The sequence below is a fragment of the Rissa tridactyla genome, chromosome 6 (genome assembly GCF_028500815.1).
Source record: "Rissa tridactyla isolate bRisTri1 chromosome 6, bRisTri1.patW.cur.20221130, whole genome shotgun sequence".
Lineage (NCBI taxonomy): Eukaryota > Metazoa > Chordata > Aves > Charadriiformes > Laridae > Rissa > Rissa tridactyla.
Window position 1 is genome coordinate 17,627,702 of NC_071471.1, and position 18,361 is coordinate 17,646,062.

At 41.5% G+C, this 18,361-nt stretch overlaps 1 protein-coding gene across 2 annotated transcripts in view; it reads right to left on the reverse strand.

Annotated features, from left to right (window-relative positions):
* Nucleotides 1-452: 452 nt before the first annotated feature.
* Nucleotides 453-18,361, reverse strand: part of LOC128910883 (glypican-5-like) — a 387,498-nt gene continuing 369,589 nt past the window's right edge. For both annotated transcript variants that reach the window (XM_054204811.1, XM_054204810.1), the window contains one exon: nt 453-4,118. In XM_054204811.1, coding sequence (XP_054060786.1) covers nt 3,916-4,118 — 203 coding nt within the window. In that variant the 3' untranslated portion in view covers nt 453-3,915. The remainder of the gene's footprint in view (nt 4,119-18,361) is intronic.

Genomic DNA, 18,361 nt, shown 5'->3' on the forward strand with positions numbered 1-18,361 from the left:
GCCAGAAAAAAAGTGCAAGGTTGAAAATGAGAGGCCAGATTCTGTAGAGCATCTAAATTGCAAAGAAAGTGCAATTCATAGCAGGTGTCTGTGAAGTTGCCTGTAAATGCAGTCTCTAGATTCTCTGCGGCTCTTTGCCTGGCCAGTCTCCATGCGTTGATTTGGAGAGGTGTAAAAGCTGCTTGAAAATTAGCTGAGAACACTCGGCTGAGGGCCTCAGAGAAGACAGCGAGAGGTTGCCATGTGCTGGCACATCGCAGCCACACATGCTTTTGTCCACCCACGTTCACTCTCCTCCCTGACGCTTTCATAGCCAGGGAGGGGACTAGTGACAGAGGAAGCTCTTAACATCAACCTGCTGTAACCTGGAGCCCAAAGAGCAGTGAAACACTAAGAACGGACTGCATGCCCACGGCAATTTTGTCTTATTTGGTAAGAAGCCTGCATCGCTATCAAGAGAAAATTACAGATTGATTTTACTCACAAATGTATGACAGCAGTTATTTTCCAACGCTGGCATTCACAAATGCTGGCACAGCAAAATATTAAAAGAAAGTCATAGCAAAACAATAAACATTCCAAAAGCAGTGGCTAAATACAATTCATAACTGTTAGGCAAAGCTACAGCAATGCTCTTAGACTAGTGCCTTATTGTACTCTGAGATTACATAAACAAGTTTGAAGGTATTTTGAATTTAGACCTTTGTAATTACATCGTAATTACAGTGTCCTGGATAACGAAGTAAGATTTTGTAGAACAGGTATCTTATTCACCTGAAATACTTCCTTTATCTGACACAGCCAGTTGTTTTTGCCTTTGCTGGTATAGATTTGTTGTTTGATGGAAAATACTCTCTTTTTAGTATGTAAATGCAACTGATCCTGAGGAAAAAAAAATCCTAAACCATCACTAAAAATATACTGCATTGCCCTTTAAAGCTGCACCATTTCTGATGCACATTATGAACATATTTCATGCCGGTTTGACCAGTACTCTTCTTACAGCGTAGAAGTATATTGGTGTGAAATGGATTAATAGGTGTGGAGTCCTCTCCAGTCTCTTCCTTCGTTCCATAACAATTTGTGTCTATTAAAATACTGGCTGAATCCAATGAAATGAGTTGAATCTATCTCACCCCACAGTTTCAACCTGTTGTAGTTTTGTTCCAGAAACTTTAAAAGGGTTGTCTTTTTTAGCTCGCAACATGAATACTACATCATACAAATATTTGCCAACTAAACACAAAATTCAAGCACTTGATTTTTCAGAGGTTTTTGTTTGGCAAGATTATGACATTTAGCAACAAGAAACAATGAGTTATTCCATACATGCCTACTGCAGGGCTTCTGCAACTTCCTCTGCTACGGCTGAATACAAGGCTAGCCTTTAGCTCCAAGCTAGAAGCACAAAACCTTTTACAGAAAAGACCTCAAAAAGACACATAAGTCTGTGCATTCAAGTTCCATCTCTGCAGGTGAGAAGAACTGAAAACTACAAGCTGCACAACTGATATTTGTGGTAGCCCTGAAACCCCAGCTCTATCCATAGGAATCCTGAAGGAGACTTAAGTGTGCCAACGCAGATGCATTTGCCTGAATGGTGACTGAGCATCTTACATGTGAGAACGCTAAATTAGGGGTCAGGTTCACAAGCAACAGGTCTGAATTGCTTCAGTGAAGCCACAGTGATTGGCATTACCTGAGGAGCTGGTGGTGGCAGCACCTGAGGTACCTTTCTGTGTGTGCACAGAGACCAACCCATCTAACAGCAGCCATCTCGACTGATCCTTTAAGGCTGCAGTGAATTACAGTGTCCTTTCACTGTACAAATGACACGACTCGCACATCTCCTCAGGTAAAAGTGCACTTTTCCAAAGGGCAGTACAAATGAATACAAGAACCAGCATTTTTAATTATGGTTCAATAGACTGATGCAGCTCACAAACCCTGGAAAATACAGGACAGTCATTTTTGTACTTTTGGTCAAAACTGATTTTCACTGATATGACTGGAAAGCACTACTTAGTTATCATTTTTAAAAATCAGAATTCAAATATAAAATATTTCATGTTAGTATAAGTATCTTTTCCATTTTATCTCCTCCTTTCAACATTAAAATTGAATTCTCTTTTAGACAACTTAGCTGCCGCCACTTCAGAGACACCTCCTTTGCAGCTGGGTGTGTCGATGGTTCTGATTATACCTTTATGTCTGTAAATATGATCTAAGAGGCCAAATTAAAAACAAAATTCAAGCCCCACCTCTGCAAACATAATTAGACATGTTCACTAATACTATCTGAAAACACACTAGTAAGTCTTTGTTCACTCATTGTATACTTGTTCTGTATTATTGCCACTTTCTATATAATGACATCCAGTAGTAATACTGGAGCATGGCACCTTCTTTGAGTCAGGCTGTCTTTTATAATCAAAGTTGCTGATAAAATGCCTGATGTTGATTAGTAAGATACAGGGTTCTTCTTTTGAGTTACGTCAGTGGCTGCGTAAGTATCAAAGAGATGTTTTACAAAAAACCAAAGGCAAGTGTTTTACATTAAATCTTATAAAACTGTACATAATAATAGTCTACAACATGAAAATGGCCATTAAACTGTTGTAATAGTTATGAAATGTAGTAAATATAACAATTCTAATGTTTCACATATTTATCATATTAATTGCTGTATTCATACAGTTGTGTTTGTGTATATATATATATTCAATGGCACTGTAAACAGTTGTTGGAAAACGCACATTAAGTCTTAACCCATTAGAAGTTATTATCGTACTTTTTCATCCAAAAAGTTAAAATGCATTAAAAAAGAAATAGCCTTGTAATATAATGCACGTTTTGACATTTTCTAGGGTAGCAATCAAGGTGATGCGTAACAGAGTGTTCTAGATTTCAGATTGCTTTACATTTACACCTACCATGATACAAAATTTTAAACATTAAATGTAATTAAATAATACACAGTTCATGAAACAGAGTTGATTTCAGAGATCCACAATGCACAAAATCTAGTTAGTGTCTAATGGGAGTTCCCAATAATTTGTATCTCTGGGAAATAGAAAATTTAAGTCGGTTTCTCTTTAACATCACATAGGCAAAGTTTGAACTGAATCATCCTTTTTTTCTCTGTACAGAGCTGCATTCAACTGGATAAAACATTATTATGCTTATTTATGTTTCCCATTGCTGGACATTCATCCAGTAAGCCTTGAGAATATGCTTAAGCATGGCATTTTGCAGGGCAGGGAAACTCGCTATCTATATCCCTCAGTAAACAAAGTGTTTCTAATTTTTTCCATAGTTAAGGCAACTATACTGATATATTAGACACACCATATGCTTTTATGCTGCTTCCTACAATCTAAACAGTAATAGTGAAGAGGAGTTTCAAACATGCTTTGATCTTCTTAACCACTTAGGAATTTCATCAAGCTGGTAGAGAGTACTTCACTTTAACACGGTTTACAACTGTAGACATAGCTTGTTAGCTGTTCACTAGAAAAATAAAGTATGTATTGGCTTGAATTTGAAGACCGACCATTCATATAATTTATCAGAAAAATTAAACAAACAAAACCAGCCAGTCAGATTCCAGTGAACAAAATTGAGAAAAACAATAACACACACATATACAGTTTCTGTGTTTTCAATTATTTCTACCCCATAATTTAAGCTACTCAGACCCTCATCATCATTCCCTCTGTATCTTGGGTGGGCTTTGTCAAAGGCTATCTTCAGACACTGTAAGTGACGACACGGTATCTGCCAACTCCAGCATATCGTTTTCTATTTATTCTAACATCATATAAACTAGAGAGCCACTTAAATTTGTTTTCTGTTGGGTAAGGCTGTAGGTATAAGTGACAGAAACGCTTGCGTAGTGGCTGCAAGGCAACGCAGCTACTGCTGACAACGCCACAGAACTGCTAGTGCTGTTAAAATAACAAGTGAGGAACTCCGGGCTGGATTGCTCCCATTTCCAGTTACGCTGTGTTTAGAGGATGACTTGACAGTGCTTGTGGTGGTTGTGGTGTCAATCTTTTTCACAGTTGGTTTTGGTTCGTTTCTGTTTTCTGGATGGGTTTTCTTGTCCTTGAGTATATCTGAAAACATGAAAGTAAACGTAAGATTAATCACATATCTTTTAAATAGTGGCTTTAAATTCTGTCTGTTGTGGGAACGCGTACACTGGTCTGAATAACTGAACGATGTATAGAGAGCGATGGGGCACTTTTATTAATGTTTTAGTTGGACCCAGAGTGGGCGCTGGGTCCTCAGCACCCACTGTTTCGCTCAACAAGTCTTCTCTCACTGGCCTGCCCTACTGTCTCCTTGTAGACACAGCCTGAGCAGAATAATAGGCATTCTGCATTGCGGTGGCTGGTCTCAGAACCTGTTTTTCTCTCACAGGAAGTACCTTCAGTTTCACCTGGGATGGGAACTGCCTCATGCTTTAAAACACCATGTCAGGATTGAGTGGGTTTGTAACATGCCCAGTGAAACACCCATCAAGTTGCGGAGTTGCTGCAGGAGGAGACCGGAGAACATATTGACTTGGTGTAATAGTCAACTTTCTGGCTTTAAAGCAAGCTGCGACCCTTGATATGGTAAGACAACCTGGCAGGAAAGATTGCAGATGTGAGGAAATACATAGGTGTCTCATATGCCTTGTTCTTCAATGTGGGCAAAAAAGTGGCTACAAAGAGAAAACGCTTCAAGTTTGTTTCACTGTTTTTCCTAGCAAGTACAAAGATTTTTTGTTTTTAAAGTATGGAACAGTATCACTTGGGTTTTTTTCCTCCCTCCAGATGTATTTTGGGGCAATTCGGGGCATCTTTTATATAAAGGAGTAGATTCATAAGAAAGTAGTAGCAGTTGTCCTTTATTGCAAAAACACAGATTTTTTTTAAATGAGAAAATGACTGATAAGGGTTTCCATTTATCTTGACATTCCCAAGCTATTTGCAAGTATTATTGAGATCACATCGCCCTTGAACCCTCTTGATGCCCCCCCACTGGCATTGTGGGGGGAAAAAAAAAAAATAAAAAAAATCACTATTTCATCCAAAGATGGGATGATGGTTTTACAGTCAATCTGTAAAAGCATACCCAAGTGCCTGGCAAAAACCAAATTCCTACCTGGAAGAATCTATAAATTAACAATAATTGTTCAGGTCCAAGCTTAAAGGATTTGTGATACTAATGAATGCAGTGCACATACACAAGAAAGCAAAAGGCATAGATTTGTAATGCAGATTAAACAACAGTCCAATCTTAAAATAAAAACTCTGAATCACAGAAGCAAGTTCCTGGCAGAAACTGGGAAGATGGAAAGTATTCCAGAAATGTAAATGCAATCTGAGATCATTGCTTGTCAGTAGTTCTGAACAACCATCAATAAACTCACTTGATAATAAAAATGAGCTATTGTATTGGGAAAGCACACATTGTTCTTTTGCCAGTATTAACTGTAAAAGAAATGCAATGAATTCCTCCATTTTATCATAATATCAACATTAATCCCAGAGGAGCCTGTGATTCCTAGACCCGACTCAAGGGTGACTGCAGAGAAGGGACGCTGGCTGGCAAGGCATACAGCGGGAAAAGAGCAGTCTGCCACTGCGCTCGTAATTCATTAGGGCAAAATGTGAACATAGCTCCTCTTCAATTCCAACTCGCAAAGGAGCTAACAGAAAGGAGGGGGAGAAAAAGCATGCTTTAAATGTTTAGCAAATATCAGTATTCTGAGGACACTTAAAGAAAAATGGACAACCTTCAGACTGTCATTAAAGTAAATTAAGAATAAATCATGGAAATAGGTGTGTTCTGACACTGCCTAGACTCCTTTCCATCACTGTCATTCTCCTTTTCGACTGCGGTAAAGGCACTATTTCTCTGCTGCCTCTTATATCATCCCAGCCTGCTGACTTCAGCTCTCTGGGGCCAGCTGATTAAATTAAGACCTCACTCAGGTAAATCTATTCCCCTCTTTCAGTTGGCCATGTCCAGCATTGTAACTTGATTGGCCTCTATAAATCGGGCAGACTGAAATGTATTAATTCGTTTATTTTCTTAATATTGACTTAAGCAAAAATCTAAGGTAAGATTTAATGCTATCAGAGAGGCTGTTGGTTTTTAAAAGCTTTCCTCTCAGTGACTGCTTAATGCACTACATAACAAGCGTTAAATAATACATTAGAAAATTCTGCCTTTATCCTTTCCACGGGAAGGACTACATTCTGAATTCTCTCTCTGTCTTTACAGCAGAGTATCTTATACTATTCATGGCCAATTCTAATTTGGGATTTAATTGTGCAAAACTGGCATTTTATTTTAAATGCTCTGTTTTCTTTCTTCTTAAAAATAAATAAAAATAGCCTCAGTCCTAATTCAGTTCAAGATCCTTTTCAATCCTATATTTAGTTTTTAAGGCAGAAATTTCAGCAGTGTAAAGATTTTGAGTTTTATTCCAGTTTCCTCAGAGTTCCTGTTGCTTACTCACTCCAGGGCTTTTGCTGAGAGACTCTGAGTTAAGTGATTTTTTCCTGTTAAATATTTTTCTCTGCGTCAGAGATGGTTATGTTCAGCATACTACTGACATTCAAAAGGCAAAAAAATAGTGAGCATGCTAAAAAAAAAAAAAAAGTGTCAGTGTGAAGACTAGCACAGAAACGAAACTCCAGTCTCAACAAAGCAAACCCCAGATGTTCAATTCCAATGAATCAAGCCCCCAGAGTATGACTTCATAAAACCAACCAAACCAACCATGCAACTTTGGTATGTTCTAGTATTTACCTTCTGCTTTTTAAAGGCTTTATGCTTCCCAATTAAAAGCTTTCTCCATCACTAGAAACTTTCTTCCCATCATCAGTCCCTCTCTCCTTTCCAGAAATGGAGTGGTTAAAATCTTTGAAGGCTTCAGCTAACCTCAGGCTAACACATGCAACAGCTTTTTGGACGCTGGCATATGAATATTATTCTACACTGTTTATTTATCAGTGCATCATGATGGCGATACAGCCACTGGAGTAGCTACTGTGCTGTTCCCTTATCCAGGTTCCCAGTGTGAATATTCAGACCCTGCCAAAAGGGGTACTTAGTGAAGGCAGCTGACTGCCAAAGCAGCCTTTGTGAACAGCCTTTTGGGACTCTTGCCGAGGACGAGGTCTGTTGGGGTCAGTGAAGATGGCTCAGAGTCCCTCTAGGCCTCGTGATTACTGAGAGTGCAGAGAACAGCCTGGTTAGTCCAGGAGATTGAGTCCACTTCCTTAGCTGAACTTTCATCCGTGTTAACTGCTGTTAAATTCACATCTTGACAGCGTAAACAAAGCACATAATGAAAATTACTTGACCTCGATGTTTAGAGCATTTAGGATTATCTTCACCTCAAAGATCTAACTGCAGATTGCTACCCAGTAATGCACGTGTCGCTCAGATGGCACTGAACTTCTCATAAATACTCGTATGGATCAATACTATTCCTCAGAGAGACTAGCAAGGATAAAAGGGAGAGTCAAAACTGTCACTATCATGTAATTTAGGAACAGGAAACCTCCCCTATAGCAAGGGCTGAGCATGCCTTTCAAACGCATTTGGTGAGTCACACATTGAACCATAGAATAGTTTGGGTTGGAAGGGACCTTTAAAGGCCATCTAGTCCAATGCCCCCTGCAATGAGCAGGGACATCTCAAACTCAATCATCTACCACCTCTCTGGACAACCTGTGCCAGTGTTTCACCACCCTCATTGTAAAAAAAATCTTCCTTATATCTGGTCTAAATCTACCCTCTTTTAGTTTAAAACCATTACCCCTTGGTGCTATCACAACAGGCCCTGCTAAAAAGTTTGTCCCCATGTTTCCTGTAGGCCCCCTTTGAGTAGTGAAAGGCTGCAATAACGTCTCCCTGGAGCCTTCTCTTCTCCAGGCTGAACAACCCCAACTCTCTCAGCCTGTCCTCGTAGCAGAGGTGCTCCAGCCCTCTGAGCATTTCTGTGACCCTCCTCTGGACCCGCTCCAACAGGACCATGTCCTTTTTGTGCTGAGGACTCCAGAGCTGGACACAGTACTCCAGGTGGGGTCTCAGCAGAGCAGAGTAGAGGAGCAGAATCACCTCCCTCACCCTGCTGGTCACACTTCTTTTGATGCAGCCCAGGATGCGGTTGGCCTCAAGCACACATTGCTGGGTCATGTCCAGAATGTCAGACATAGCCAATAATGACACAGGGGAAAAACAATGCGATTACTAATTTTTTAGGTTATTATTAGGCTATCTGATGCAAGTTCAAGCCATATTGGCACCCCAGCTGTTAGTTCCCCCCTCCCTCACCTAAATGATGTGCAGTTTGCTACTGTAGGGATTATCAAAGATGTAAATATTTATTGGTGTACTTGCATGCTATTGTTCAGTAATGAACAGCATTACTGTTCATTACCATCAACAAGGTCTACTTCAACGTCTGTAAAGGTTTCCTATTGCCCTGCCAAGGGATGAACAAGCTCATCTATTTAACAGAATCCCCTTTACGTTTTTGTCCTTCTCTTGACCTGACTTGAGCCGAGTCCTTTCTCTGTGATTGCAAATGATCAGTGTGACAGGGAGTTTTTCCCTGCAAAGATCTGCCAGCGCCACTGAACCCTCCTCGCCTCCTGCCTGAATCATGCTCAACACTGTCTCCACCGAGCTGAAGGGTAAATGCAATGAGTCCCTAGATAGGCTGCTGCTGACGCTGACAGAGAGGAAGAGAAAGTCTTTCTGGAGTGAAAAGGAAAAAGGCAGGAGGGGAAGGGCAGTTGAATGGGCTGTTCTCATGTTGGGGGAAGCTGCATTAGTTTGGGGGAAGCCTGTGTTTGAGCTGCCCCAGCACCTTTCAGATCCAGCTCTTGTTGCCCTTCACCTCTCTCGGCTGAGCAAAGCGGGCCACCGGCAGACTCTGTGAACCAGTGCAAACGCTAAGGCTCTAGGGCTGGTGGAAGCAATGTGTTTGTACCTCAGGACCTCTGTTCCTCAGGCAGCACACTTGCGATTAACCAACAGCCACGGTGCCTGCATACATCTAAGGCTACGGATCATCACACCAGACCAGCGTACAACCCTTGTGAGGCAATTCGGCATAAAAACAAAACAGAGAGATCTGCCAGACTATCCTCTAAATGTTAATTATAGCAGCCCAGTTTCTAATGGAGCGGGGCACTGACAGTGGAGAATCGATGCTCATTGATCCACCATGTCCACAACGAAGTGGAGATTTTGAACACGTTTCCGTCAGTTTTACACCATGAGCTGTAGGGAGAACTTTCAACCCAGCTTTTTGGGGAGAAAAGAAGGGGAGATTGTTTATTTTGGTTTTCCCACATTAATGACATGAAGTCAGACCTGTCCATTTCTTCCTAGACTTTCATGCAAACAACGTGCTTTAAAAAGACAGAATGTCGGCATCGACAATAGCAAATTAATGCCTTGGTCTTGAATGCCTCATCATGACTGTAATGATACTCATAACGCAGGTCTACAGTGAACTGGTCAGTACCTGCATTTACTCCCCAAGTTGTAGCTCAGTTGCTTGATAAATTTCACTTCGATCACAGGCTTGGTTTTGGCTGACAGCTTCATAAGAAAATTAAAGCTAGGTGCAACTTGGTGGAACCGGCTCTTAAATTACAGTAGATGCTGCAGTGTTATTATTAGCTTTTTATCACTTCTGGTAGCAAAAGCTGAAATTACTTTTACATATTCAAAGGAAGGAGCTCTGAAATTGCAAAACAATGCTGTCGCCATAAAACGTACCAACAATTTCCAAATAATCTATTATCCTGACATTAAGACCAGCACTAATTATTTCCAGTTACAGCTGCAGCAGACAAATGGAAACAGGAATGCTGTGGAAATGGGAATGTGAGCACTCCCAAAGCGTGATGAACTTGTGATGCAATTCTCCAAATTCTGGAGTCTGTTATTGTCCGCTATATAATACTAGTCAGTAAAGGGCAGGTGTAATGTATCCCTTTTGGAGCCAGAAGGGAGTAGTTAACAGCTCTGCAGCCTCCCATGTATGGATTGTTCTACCCCTTTCTATTTCAGCCTGAGAACATAGTGTCCATAGAAGCCTTTTCCCCACACACCTTCTTATGGGAACTTGGCCTTAGGAGGAAAAGTTCTTTAACCAGAAAAGGGAAGAACTACAGGAGTTACAACCGAATAGGTCACTCTCCTCACTTAACTACTGAGTTGTGTTAGGTTCAGGCCAGCCTCTCCAGAAGACTCACAGGACAAGATTGCGAAGGTTAACTGATATGTTTCATTTTGGTTCTGCGACCTTTCAGTTTCTCTTTTTAAGGAGTGTGTGACTGAAGAGAAGTTGGCCTAGTCATGAATTGGGACTAGGATTATCTATGTCCAGTTTTTAATTCTGCATTAAACTCTGTGTGATGTTTGGCCAATCTGTAGGCCAGCCAGAGAACTACTTCATTTCCTACACATTTTGCACACTCTGAATGTAAATTCTTCAGACGGAGAGGAACCATACCCGTTCTTCTCAAGAAATAACATTGGCTGGAATTTTCAGGAACTACTGTTATAAAAAAAAAAAAAAAAAGTCAAATGCAACAACAACAAAAAATGCAACAAAGAAAAGCCAGGAACAACTGTGAGACAAGTTGAGATGTCAGGTGCCAGGAAGCCACACTCAGATGAAATGGCAACTCCTTCCTCCATTCCCAAACAATCTTTTGTCTATATGCATTTGGAAGCAACCTATACATTGAGAGAGAGAGCAGGACGTTATCTCAGCCGTACTGCTGTAAGGAAACCTGTCCCAGTATTTATTTGGCTTTTGATATACAGCTGCCATAGCAAACCCTGCATGATTTTCAGGAGCCACAATAAAACTGTATTACTTCTGAGGGCTAAAAAGTAAACCCACACGTATAACTGCCTCAGCTCCTGCCATAGTAAATATCAAGATAGAACAATCCATCATTTTCCTTGGGAAGAAATAACCTAACCTAACAAACCTTGTGTGATTCAGCAGTAGTTCCATTAATCAGTCAGTCTTTTGCAAGAAAAGGTTTTGTCATTTTGTTTATATTAATACGAGACTTACTCAGATGCAGACAAGCTGAAAGTATAAGCTTAAAACATGCCAAACATCTTTTACATTTCCTGGAAACATCTGTTTTTAGTCTAGGCCTAGGCACATGTTTGTGGTTGCATGTTTAAGCTTGTTTAGTTTGCCAGATACCTCGTCCATACTGCAGCACAGCTGACATGATATCCTGAAACACAGCATGGAAGTATCTGTAAAACATGATGTTCCCAGTAAATCTGTTGAACTTTTGTTGTAACTTTCTTGTAATGAAAGAAACAACTAAAAAGCTCTGTGACAGCCTTCTGCCATCACTGTATGGTGCAGTTAATTAGTTAAGTTTAGAAATTCTGTGCATGCCTCACTGGTAATATCCAGAAGACTGAGAGCGATCCCGATGCCGCATGCCTCTCATGCTCAAAACTCCTATTAAACTTAATGGGAGTTTGGGGGGATGCGAGGAATGCGGGATTGACCTTTATGGTTAAAGATGAATGTGTGCTCTAGACTTCAAAGATTAGGTGCCCCTGCCAGTCTGGAGTGTGCAAGTGATCAGCACGCCAAGTGCCGAAGGCATCTGCTAAATATCACGCCACAGCTCAAAGCTGTAATTAAGAAAAATATAAACTGGCTCAAGGAAGAAAAATATTAGTAATAATTGAAAATGCTTTGGCTGTTGCTTTTGTCCTGATGATCTCATTAGTTTTGGTTACAGAAACAGTTCTCACACTGGCTGACGTGGGGCATGCTTTGTTTGTGCTCTCATTCTACCCACATCTTTCCCAGTTAACTTTTATTGCTCAATACAAAGGTCAAATCGAAGGCTTAATTAAATTGTATATGGGGAAACTATAAACTTATTTTGGAAGGGAGTACAAAAACATTTAAAGCCATCCCAGCTCCTCTCCCCCAGACACTCCTTAATTTCTCGAGACGAAAAAGAGCATTTGTTGTTGGCATTCTTTCCCTTAAGGGGAAACTGCACCTTTTCTTGCTTGAAAATTCACGTTACAAATATCCTGCCTTTTCATAAACTGCTAATTGTATTTGCAATTGACATTTGCAACCAGGATTTTAATTCAGCTCTGCAGCTCTGAACTGACAAAGCTCTATTTTGCAAAAGGACTGGATATGCTCTTATGCTAGCAGCAACGCAAGTTCAGTTTACAGCCAGGATCTGAACTTCATCTGCTTAACTTTAAACAGAGATTGTACCACCAAAATAAATTACCCACTTGCTTAAAGTTAGGCATATGTCTCTCAGCCCTGAGGCCAAAAACTGAAAAGCAGCATCTCTCTCAGCTGAAGAAACTCACAGGTCATATATAGGCACCATTTACAGTTTCGCTGTGCCCTAAGAAGAAAATCACATAGCTTGAGAGGAAGGTCAGGTTTGAGTATGCTACAACCTGTGCACCAGCAACACCAAGCCACAAGAATGTTTGTGACAAGTTAGCGTCTAGAGCTGAGTGGTTTTGCACCACTGAGATTCTCAAAGCTCCCATTCAGCTGTTGTCTAGCCCTAGGGGCATAAGAATTCTCTGGATCCTTCAATTTCCAACTCCAAAAGCCCTAAAATACTTAGGTTTCTGCAGCGACTGTGCACACAAACGCCAGGGAGCTGTGAGCTCCACGGCCCTTGGGTGCCATGATGGAGGTGGAGGATGGCCTGCAGGGCCGCTCTCCTCTGCCAGACCTCCCCAGCACAGGCTTGCAGGGTCACACCAAGCAGTAAGAGAGCAGACGGTTATCTGCCAACTGGGGCAGCAGTTAAAATGGGCAGCAATGATGATATTTGGTTCAAATCTTTCGTATGGCTGATTTAGAAGGGGTTCTTGAACCCAGGTCTCTCATGCCCTCTCCAGCCAGAAAAGGTATGCAAAGACAGGTGTCTCAGACTGAAGCAGGCTCTGAAACGTCGCTACACGCTCTGACTACCCGGGTCTACCCTGAGAACAAACTCACCCAAAGTACACTGGAAAGAACTACTCAAATTAAGTAACAGGGTGTCAGCAAAAAGATAAAGAGACAACAGAAACTGCTCCGTGCCACCAAGTAAAGACTTTTCATGCCTCCACAAGGAGACACCGGCGAGGGGCAGGATGATGGACTGCTATCTGCTTAGGAAGCCACACTCTCACATTTTAGCATAAGCAGATATCAAATTGTTAAGGAGTGGGCAGGAGCAAATAAACCACAGCAGAGCTCCCCTCCCACCGAAGAGCTGTGTGGCTCAGGGCAGAGCGTTGTCAGCTCACAGTTGCCTTTGCGAGGCAGAGTGCGTTCAACACACACGCTTCGAGCAGCCTGAGTAAATCCCTGAATATAATAACCACAAACAAGGCATCAACTTCGCATGGCAGGCACAGAATAACAATCACAAATATCTCTAAAAGACATCTGAAAGGTTCCTGTCACCCTGCAAACATGCTGCTCTCGTCATTCCTCACTCTTAAACCAGTCAAATTCTTCCAGTTATTCCCGTTGCTCCCTGAGAAGCTTGGGCAGACATGATTCCTGCTGCCACATTTTGAAGTCACCAGGTCCCAGGGTCAGTCATACTAATGTATTTCTGTCATTCCTTAAGCACAGATAGAACCTTATCCTAAAAATCTTTTAAAGAGGTTCTAATAGGATGTAATTATAATTGATGTTTAATTGTAGAATAAACGCTGAATTCACTTCAATCCACATATCATCTGATTTCTTTTAATCTAGATGACAAAAAGGATTAGTTATAATGCCAAAGGATAGCTCTGGTCCTTAGGTCAGTCAGTAGGACGCCTTTGTTTATTGAATCTTTCCAGTATTTCATTTCAGTCAGAACTGAAATCAAAAGAAACTGTGGCAAGATATTATCCTGGATTAATCATTTTAGACTTAATATCAAGAGCAGCAAAGCATCACAACATTAGGCTTGCTTCAGCTCTGGTATGGGAAGTTTAAATTCGTCTTTTCTCCTGCTCTGGTTTGGCAACTATTCAGCATGCACATCCTCTATTTCACATTGCTAGGTTTATCCGGGCAACCAGAACCCCAGCTCTATCACGGCTGACAGTTATTGACGGAGAGGATGATTAGAGCCATCACTCTACTGAATATCTGTAGCAAGAAGAACATGTTTCATGTGAAAATACCAAACGGCTTAAAAGCATTATCTTATTAGTAGCATGCAGTGAAACTGATGAACCCTTATCACATTCAGCAGGATGACGAATACCCAAATCAACACAAACGGAAAGAAGATATACAACCAGGGGTGAAAAATAAACTTTTCTAATAAAATGTCTTACAAAATGAAGCACCACCATTAGCATATGCGGAAGACTATGTGCAGTGTTCAGGCTGTGGAGAAAATTAAAGGAAGGAAATTCCTGTTTGGAGCTGGCAATGATCCCATTCCCCAGATCTGTTCTGGGAGGGTGGGAACTGCTCCTTCCAGTTTTCATGGGAGACATCTACACCAAAACCACCAGGACTGAATTTAGCTGGTCTGCTGACACTGTGGTACATAATAGACTGAGGGCTATAAATCTTCCCCCTTTTTCAGAGTAACACCGCCGCTAAACATTGGCCAGGACTGACAAAGTGGTGACCGCTTTCTTCTCCCACTTAGCCATGTGGAAAAAATGCTTCTGGCCATAGCTCACACATTGGATAAAAACCTCTCAAGGTATTAACTCCATCGTGAGAATGATACAAGCACCATTTTGAGAGTGATGAACATTGCATTGGAGCTCAAAGCTCTGCAACTTTCAACTAGCTTCTCTCTACACTGATGTGCTCAAGCTTGACTGCTGAGGTGACACTAGTGACAAAGCCAGCAGGGTTCCCAAAGCCCTTCTCCTGGCACTTGCAGCACCTCTCCAACAGATCGTGCTGAGGGGCTGAGGGTGGTCATGAGAAAATGTATTCTTTTTTAAGGAGGAAGAAGTTGGAGAGCATGAAAGCGGCAGGGTGTCACTGCAAATGAGCGGAGAGCAATGTGAGACTCCAGATCAGGAAATGGAATGACCTTGAATGAATAAAGGCCCATCTCTGCTCGCTTCTATGCACAGAATTGGCATGGGCACGCGCAGAGCACTTCTCATGTCACTGAGCACGTGTCTTGATTTCTGTGTGCTTCCACCCAGCCACAGAAGCTTTGACAGGCACTCAGTCTTCCCCTTGAGATTTATCAGTTATTGCCAATTTCTTTGTGTTATAAGAGCTCCAATAAAGGGAAAAACCCACTGGAAGTTCATGAGAGCCGACACCGCGTGCTGCGATGGATCTGTTGGCACTGCTGTGGTCAATTATGCAAATATGCATCAGTGGACTTTGTAAAACATAAATTATGTAAATGCCCATTTAGAGATTCTTCAAAATGCAGATTACTTGCCTGATGTTTGGAGACAATTAACATCTCTGATGTGAACCTGCACTCGGGGACTGCTACGCTACAGCCTGTGGATGTCTAGGCCTAGCAAACCTTATTTTGCATGCAGATTCAATCTCAATATGATGGACTTTTGCTGTATAAGTCAACTATGTCATGATCTACTTAAGCTGCAGATCACTGACACCATAGCTTTTAAGAGGCCCTTCAATTTGCTATTGTAGCAGTGCTCCGAAACATCCAATCTGGAATTCAGGTATGCACTTGTTCATTTGGGATTATGAAGGGGTTTTCTTTTTAATTAAGACTTTCTATTTTGACTGATGAATGCCAAATGTCTACATGTCTGCATGTAGCCATGTGGCTCATTCTCCTGTGGGGATAAGGGTTTGAGTCCTGGTTCTCCATCTCTGCAATCCTGTTCCCGGCCCTGGGTCAGACTTGAGTCAAAACCAAAACGTAAAGAGCAGAGACAAAGAGGAATTTGGGCTTGACTGTGAGCTCAGGCCACAAGCTTGACACAACAGGTATAGGTCAATTCCTTGGGGTGCTCAGTACTCATTAGGAAGGCTGGGCTCCCACTCGGGAATTAAATCAAGCAGTTAGATTTTTTTTTTTTTAACTTTTTTTTTTTTTTTCAAGAGCACACTAAGTATCTTGGATTGTTCTTAGCAGGCTCATTCCTGGCATCTGAGATCTTACAAAAGTCTAGGCCAAGCAATATATCCTTTCCTAGAAAAGAAAACATCATAGAGTATCTACCTGGGTAAAAAATTGGGAAAAACTAGATTTTCAGGAGTAGTAAACTCAGCATCTGTTGGACTTCATTAAATTCTTGTTTAACTTGAGTTGAGATGGGTGAAATTAACCTTTATACTTCAACAGTGCTCTTCCTATTTGAAGCAATTGAATCAAAGTATCTTACCAAGGGCATCTTTCTACTTTATAACTTCAAAGAACATTTATTCAGAGATAGCATGTGAGGATCACATAATTGGAGCCAGCTGATGGAGAAAGGGCTGCATACTGAGTTAGCTGGGGAAAAAATACCTAATTTAAGGATAGATTAGAGATCTGAAGCAAAGTTCATAAAGACTGGTGTGTTACAAAGAGAGGTTGGAGTTTCCCAGACTGACAGAGACAGTGCAAGGTGAATGGAAGAGTCTTTGTAATCGCTGTTGGCTGAGTAGTTCCCTGAGCCATGAACCAGTTCCTATAAAAAACAAGGAGCTTGGAAGACAACTTACCCCACTCGGTTTTCTTTATCAGCCTGTTTAGGCTCCTCGGGACATGGACAATAATTTCTGTGGATCTATAGTAGCTGTCATCATAGGATCATGATTTTGATATAGGCATTCATGCACTACTGTCAGATCAATAATGGGAAGACATACACCTTGATAATTAAAGGACGGCGAAGAATAACTGTAGACAATTTCGATTTCATTGAAACCTAACCTTTCCTGGTATCCAGAACAGTTACCAAGTTACCAGCCATTTAGTAATGCTGCAATCAAGCCTTAAACTAGAAGCCCCACAGATTTCTAGCCATCTAGTTACAAATTTAGGTTAAAACCATTCAAAATAATTATAAAAGACAGGACTGTTCATTTCACTGAACCTTCTCCAACTGATATGTGTTGGGATTTGCACTAAACAACATCCTGCTATCACTGCCTTGGTACACTCAAGCAATGCAGGCTAATGACATCTTCAGAGCTTAAAGCAAGTCAAGACAGGCTGTTTTAACAGGAAACAGAGATACTCCTGTGACATGTTACCAAGCCATCAGAACCCGCAAGCTCTGACATGGCTGTTCCATAAAGTAGAAGATGTCTTGAGATGACAGCTAGCAACACCCAGAGCATTTATTTCTAGCTATGGCGTGGGAGAAGAAAAGGCAGGAGGAGAGACAATCTCGTATCTCTTTCTCTGCAACAAATTGTTGCGCCTCACTGAATATCAAATGGCAGTTTAGTTCTGTCATTGATAGTACATGAAAAAAATTGCTGCGGAACAACAGTGGTCATGCAACTCTAAAAGCATAGTTTTCTTGTAAAATACCAAGGGACAGAAATCTTGCTTGTATAAGGACTACTGTAGTATCATCCCTTGAGGAAAAAAAAAGTCCCTCGTGCATGGGCTGACATTCCATCGCTTCCCCCTGCATTTCCACCAGTTTCTGTGAAAAAATTAGAAGCAAATTGCTTAACTTATAATCCTTACACCAAGGTGAGTTTGAAATGGAACTGGGAGAAGTGCCGGAAGTTTGCTTTGGACTTTACTATTACTAACCAAATACACAGGGATGTTTTTTGGTAATAGGTTTTGCTTAAAACTAAGCATTCAGTCCCCAACTAGTGAATCAGAGCATGGCAGAGCTCAGCCAGGCGTCCCCTGTTTAGCCAGAGAGGAAAAGGAGAGGTACAGGATGGTGGAATGGGGCACATGGTGACAACCAAGAGAGCAAAACCTCCATTTGCATTGAAAGTGGCAGAGATGTGAAGGGCCACAAGAAGGGCTCATCACCAGTGAAAGGGAGACAAAGGAAAACAGGCACCGCCTGATGCATGAGACAGAGCGACAGAGGAGACAGAACAGCCTGAGGTATTAGAAGCCTCCTCTTCCTCCACTTCCCTGACAAGATCGTTGCTCAGGTTCCCCCACCTGAGTCTGGGGAGTGAAGCATGACCCGTGGTAGAAGAAAATCAAGTTAAGGATTGCGTGTTGGTGCTGGGATGAGGACCAGCATTAGGGCTGCACAGGCAGCTGCCTATGGAAAGCTGTAAAAACTGTCTCACTGAAGGTATTAAAACCAGACTAGGGACACAGGAATGGTTTGGTAGAGCTGACTGGCTTGGAGCAAAAATACACACTAGAGAAGC